The sequence below is a fragment of the Otolemur garnettii genome, unplaced genomic scaffold (genome assembly GCF_000181295.1).
Source record: "Otolemur garnettii isolate 467f Iridium unplaced genomic scaffold, OtoGar3 scaffold00212, whole genome shotgun sequence".
Classification (NCBI taxonomy): Eukaryota; Metazoa; Chordata; class Mammalia; order Primates; family Galagidae; genus Otolemur; species Otolemur garnettii.
Window position 1 is genome coordinate 456,122 of NW_003852607.1, and position 6,145 is coordinate 462,266.

Sequence of the window (6,145 nt, forward strand, 5' to 3'; positions counted from 1 at the left end):
GCTCCCAGGAGGTTCTGCAACAAAGTCTGGGGCAGAAGGTAGGGACCGTCTGCGGAGAATGTCAGACTGAGGAGAAGACAGGATCAGGTGCAGGGGAAGGTCCACTGTCTGCAGAGGACTCTACTCACCCCCCAGACTCTAGGGCTCCCCTCCCACCCTTTACCAACTTTCCTTGACTGTCCCTCTGCCATCCTCTCCCCTGTGACATGAGGGCACATACCCCAGGGCAGGTTTTGGTCCTCACCTCTGGGACCTCATACTCAGCTCCACTGTCATGTGGCAAACTTCTTTTCATTTTCAACTTGCACATGTCCTGATATGTGTGATCAAATTTTATCTCCCCACCTCAACACAGAACTGAGTTTAATAACTAGATAAATGGGCAAAACTCTGATCTCTCTTGGAGATGATCAGTGGAAAATGGACTCTAATGCCCAACTCTCCATCAGAAGCTGCCTGTATTATTTCTCCACAAACATCATCACTAGAGATCACACATGCGCTGGGTGGGAAAGTCGGCTGCTGTGCTGATGACCTGGCTCCCTGGGGATACAAAGTTTTCTCAAAGCCTTGTTTGTGGCACTTGCTGGTTCCTGTGTGTTCTTGCTCCAAGACTCCAGTGTGGCGGCACCTCCCTCCACCTGACTCTGTATGTGTGGGTGGGGACCTGAGAAAAGATCCCCCACCCTGAGTATACTGAGGAATGATAATGTCCTCTAGTCGTTTTTGCTTATTTGTTTTATTTTTTGATCTTTTGTTTTTCTTGAGTTGAAACAATGATACAGTCTCATTGTCTCATTGATACATACTCTCATGTCTGACCTCCAGTCTTAAGGACACTCAAAAACTCCCTCTGTCTGGGTGTCCTCCTAGTACCTGCTTTGGAGCAAACACCCCAGCATCTACTCCCACCTTCTTTGGAATCCCCCCAGCCCAATTTTAGGAGGCTGGGAGCAGTCCCATGAGGGAACTGCCCTGCGTCCTTTGGGTCCACTCTAGCCTCAGGTGTGTCTGCATGAAACAGCCTCCCACCTGAGTCTGGAGTCCTGACACTAGGACAGTCCTGTCTGTGCAGACCCTGAGTTTTCTGTCACTGCTTCCACACAGCAGTGGGACCCTACACCCTAATGACCCCTCTAAGGTCCCAGGTACCTGTGGCCACTCTGTTTTCTGATGTGGATCCTTTTCCACGTGGAGAACCTTCAAAACCCCACAGGTCTTAACCTGGTCTGAAAACTACCCAGGATCCAGCCCCTCCCATCCCCTGGCACCCCTGGCCCCCTCATCCTCTGTGAGGAGGGGGGTTCCTGACAGTAAGCTCCAATTGAGGAAACTGAGGCTCAGAGAGGGGAACTCACTCCCCAGGTCACACAGGGAGTGGACGACAATCAGAAGTTAAATAAAACTCAGCTCCACACCCAATGCCCCAAATCACAGCTCAAATCTAAGTAATTATTCCCCAGACCCTGGTCAAGGACTAGTACAGATGTGACACCCAAGGAAACCAGAGGCTCAGTAGGAGGGAAGAGAATCAAAGCTGGGTTCTCAGGGAGGTGCAGGTGGGGGGTGCTGCAGAACAGTAGAGGGGTGGGGAGAGAGGGAGGGGGACTACTTAGTAGAATGATATTCACAGTGCACAGCCAAGAGAAAGGGCAAATGTTCTTCCCTGATTCCCTGGGTGTCCCCTTTGTGCTCCTAGCCACACGTCAGTGTCAGCGGCTGTGAGCTGCACCGTCCCATGTTTACGAGTTGCTGCTGATCTGAGTCTGCTGAGGGCATGAAACTGACCCTTCCCTAAAGCATCTCCTGGGCTGGAGGGACAGACTGGCCATGGTGAGGACCCTACCCTGCTGTGCTGAAGGAGGGAGGGAACCTCATTGAGGCTCTGAGGGGGGATGGGCACTCCTCTCCCTCACCTGGGAGAGGCCACCACAGGAGACATCAGGTCCATTTGCTCCTTCGTCCTGATCCTCAGCAAGATGAGGACAGATGAGGGAGACAGTGCCTAGGCGTCAGGGAGAACCCATTTCTGTCTGAAGTATCTGCGGAGAGGCTGGTGCTCACCACAGCTCCACACCTGAGGAAATAAGAACCAGGCTCCTGGGGAGGGGGGCAGTTCCCCTTCCTGTGGGGCTGCTGATGTGACAATCCCCTGTCAGGAAGGAGCACCAGCCTTGGAGTAGCCACAGCCTGTGTGTCTGTCTGTCCTGAGGGTACCGTGGTCTCCTCTATCTGCACAGCCATGACTCCCACTCTCATGGCCCTGCTCTGCCTTGGTGAGATGTGAGGAGGGGCCAGGGACACCCTGGTCTGGGAGGGACCCCGCCCTCCCACAGTCAGGCCCTGCTCACTCAGGAGTCCCCAGGGCCTCAGGAGTCTCCCGGGAGGAGGGATCGTGCTCAGCCTTCAGGAGACAAATCTCTCATAGGGTACTTTCTTCCAGGGTTGGGTCTGAGCCCCAAGACCCACGTGCATGCAGGTGAGTCTTCCCCCAGATGCTATGGGTCCCAAGTAGGGACAAGGGGACAGCTCTGGGCATCTGGGGAGGGGAAACAGCAGCTCTGGGATGACTGAGGGAGACATCTGGAGGATCTGGGCTGAGAGTTGGGATCAGAGGGGTGGAGGTATCTTGGGATCCAGTCTCTGATTTCATTCCAGGTACCCTCCCCAAACCTACCCTCTGGGCTGAACCAGGCAATGAGATCCCCTTGGGGAGCCCCGTGACCATGTGGTGTCAGGGGACCCCAGAAGCCCAGGAATACTATCTGGAAAGAGAGGAATTCTCAGCTTTCTGGGAGAAAGAGATACTACCGAAGCCTGGGAACCAGGCCAAGTTCCAATTCAAACACATGACAGAGCGCTACACAGGGCGATATCGCTGTCTCTATCGCAGCCCTGCTGGATGGTCAGATCGCAGTGAGCCCCTGCAGCTTGAAGAGAGAGGTAAGAGGACACTTGTCCCAGCTCCAAACTCTGCAGTTAAGAAGGGGATCTGCTCTCAGGAGTGTCACCCTTTCACAGCGCAGCCCTGAGGTGATGTGGGAGGTGTGAGCCCCATTTAACACAGCTGCCTCCTCTCTCCTAGGATTTTATATCCCACTCACACTCTCAGCCCTGCCAAGCCCTCTGGTAACCTCAGGAGGGAAGGTGACCCTCAAGTGTGCCTCATGGGAGAAATTTGACAAATTCATTCTGACTGAGGAAGGAGATCAAAACCTCTCCAGGACATTGGACTCACAGCAAACCTCCTATGGGCAGTTCCAGGCCCTGTTCCATGTGGGCCCTGTGACCCCCAGCCACAGGTGGACATTCAGATGCTATGGCAGTTATAGGAATGTCTCCCGGGAATGGGTGGGTCCCAGTGACCCTGTAGAGCTCTTGGTGTCAGGTGAGAAAGCCACAGCCTTCTCTTATACATTTGGGGGACAATACAGAAGTTGTTGGGAGTTTTATTGATGACTGGCCATGGCAGGGACGCAGTGCAAGGTGATGGGAGACGGGCTAAGGAATGAAAGGGACCCCACGGGAGTGTCTGAGAGGGAGGACGGATCCTCAGTCACATTCACCTGAGAAAGGGAATCAGGAAGGCTGTTTGCTGTCACCTCTTGATCTGTCCTCAGATGAGGACAGAGCAGGAAGAGAGCAGTAGCCATGTGGCAGGGGAACCCAGGTGTCTGAAATATCTCAAACAGCCCCAGGTGTGAAGAAAGAGCTCCTGGGCCCAGAGACCCAAGAGTGAGAAACAGTGACACCTGCAGGGCCAGGGCAGGACACTGAGGAGTTGACAGGAACCGGCCCCTGCAGCTCATGGCCTGTCCTTCCCCCCAGGTGTGTCTAGGAAGCCCTCCCTCCTCACCAACCATGGCACTGTCCTGGCAATTGGACAGAGCCTGACCCTCCAGTGTCGCTCTGATGTAGGCTACGACAGATTCACACTGTTCCAGGATAGTGGATATGTCCTCACCCAGCGCCCTGGCTGGCAGCCCCAGGCTGGGCTCTCTCAGGCTGACTTCCCCCTGGGTCCTGTGTGGAGCTCCCACGGGGGTCAGTACCGATGCTACGGTGGATACAGCCACTCCTCCGAGTGGTCAGCCCCCAGTGACCCTCTGGAAATCTTGATCACAGGTGAGACGCCCAGTGGTTTCAGTCAGGGACCCAGACTCTGCACAGATCCTGCGGGGGGGACTCTAGAGAATAATGGACTGGAGGAGGGGTGGGGGCCTCAGGGATTGAGTGGGACAGAGAGACACAGGGGTGGGTGGGGAGGGGGAGACTCAGAGACACAGAGACAGGGACACTGAGGGTCCTCAGAGAGAGGCCTAAAAAGGTGTCAGCCCAGAACAACATGGGGGCTGCTCCCACCCCTCCTTCCTCTCTAGGAGAGCTACTGGATATGCCCTCCCTCTCAGTGCAGCCGGGCCCCAGGGTGGCCTCAGGAGAGGATGTGACCCTGCTGTGTCAGTCACCAAACACGATGGACACTTTCCTTCTGATCAAGGAGGGGGCAGTCAATCCCCCCCTGCGCCTCAGATCAAAGCCCAGAGCTGGACAGTACCAGGCTGAATTCTCCATGAATCCTGTGACGTCAGCCCACAGGGGGACTTACAGATGCTATGGCTCACCTGGACGTGCCCTCTACCTGGTGTCACTGCCCAGTGACCCCCTGGAGCTTGTGGTCTCAGGTGAGGGCCCCTGACCCTGCCCTCTCTGAGCTCAAAGGGTCAGTACACGGCCCTGCCCCAGAAGGGCTCTGGAGATGATAAGGAAGGAGGAGGAGGTAAAGGGGATGGGTCCCAGGGAAGTGTCCAGCCATGAGAGGGGGAAAGAGAAGGGACTTCCCACCCCTGGGGACCCTCCCCTGAAGTCTCAGTCAGGGTGAAGGTCAGGAGGGTGGAATGATGTGGGGGAACCTCAGAGGAAAGTGACTAGACTGAGGGTAGAAGACAGAGGCCCCCACACACCCACCTGCTGATGTCTCCACCTCAGAATCAGAACCTCTAGGTGTCCCAGCCACTCACTTACTGGTCCTTACCTGGTAGATGATGCAAATAGTTATCCTGGGGCCTGGTGTGATGGCTCACATCTGTAATCCTAGCACTTTGGGAGGCTGAGGTAAGTGGATTGCCTGAACTCACAGGTTCAAGATCAGTCTTAGCCAGACTAAGACATCATCTCTAAAGTTAGCCAGGCATTGTGGCAGGTGTCTGTAATCCCAGCTACTCAGGAGGCTGAGAACCCAGAAGAATTGCTTCAGCCCAAGAGTTTGAGGCCGCTGTGAGCTATGATGCCATAGCACTCTACTAAGTACAACAAAGTGAAACTTTGTCTCAAAAAAATAAATAAATAAATAACAGAAATAGTTATCCTGATGACAGGGAATCTGTCAGACTTATCTCAATCCTATTCCCAATATTGAGGAGAGGGGTTTGCTCCCCAGAGAGCAGGGAGCAGGGTGGACATTAAGGGTGGGGTCCATGTGGCCTCTGCGGCTCTGAGGATGAAGCAGGGGTGATATCTGTGAAGGGCAGAGTGGAGGGAGGTGTCTGACCTCCAGGCAGGAAAGAGGGACCAGAGCAGAAGTGGGAGGTGTCAGGTTTGCCCCCTCCCTGAGCAGGACCCCAGGAGCCATTTTCACTCGCCTGGGATCCAGGACCAGGGAGAACACAGGGCAGGTGCTTAGTCTAGCAGTTGGTGGGAGGGGCTGTGAGGGGTGAAGTCTGCATTGGCTCCCCTCCCTTGGGAGTAGTAACCTCTGAGAAGACCTTGTCCCCTCCTGCCCTGGGTCCCAGTAACTGAGACTTGTCAGAGTTAAAAAGCTGCAAGAGATGCACATTAGTACTGAAATTTCAGCTTCGTAAGAAAAAGCCATAATATTATGAAACAGCAAAGATTTACAAAACTCAGAATCTCTCATGCCTCACACAACATCTGCCTGTTTGCTAAATCCACACCCCCCACAGCTCTGCCTGACTTCCAGGCCCCTGCCCTGTCTGGAACTGATGGTGGTGAGGAGGAGGAGGATGGGCAGGCTCGGCACCTGTGGCTCAAGCGGCTAAGGCGCCAGCCACATACACCTAAGGTGGCGGGTTCATATCCCCAGCCCGGGCCCACCAAACAACAATGATGGCTGCAACCAAAAAAATGG

At 54.6% G+C, this 6,145-nt stretch overlaps 1 protein-coding gene across 1 annotated transcript in view; it reads left to right on the forward strand.

The window, feature by feature from the left end:
• The first annotated feature begins 2,242 nt into the window (after positions 1-2,242).
• Positions 2,243-6,145, forward strand: part of LOC100964637 (leukocyte immunoglobulin-like receptor subfamily A member 6) — a 7,231-nt gene continuing 3,328 nt past the window's right edge. Inside the window, exons 1-6 of the mRNA XM_012812625.2 lie at positions 2,243-2,276; positions 2,444-2,479; positions 2,659-2,943; positions 3,086-3,388; positions 3,829-4,125; positions 4,380-4,682. Of these exons, the coding sequence (XP_012668079.1) occupies positions 2,243-2,276; positions 2,444-2,479; positions 2,659-2,943; positions 3,086-3,388; positions 3,829-4,125; positions 4,380-4,682 (1,258 nt within the window). The remainder of the gene's footprint in view (positions 2,277-2,443; positions 2,480-2,658; positions 2,944-3,085; positions 3,389-3,828; positions 4,126-4,379; positions 4,683-6,145) is intronic.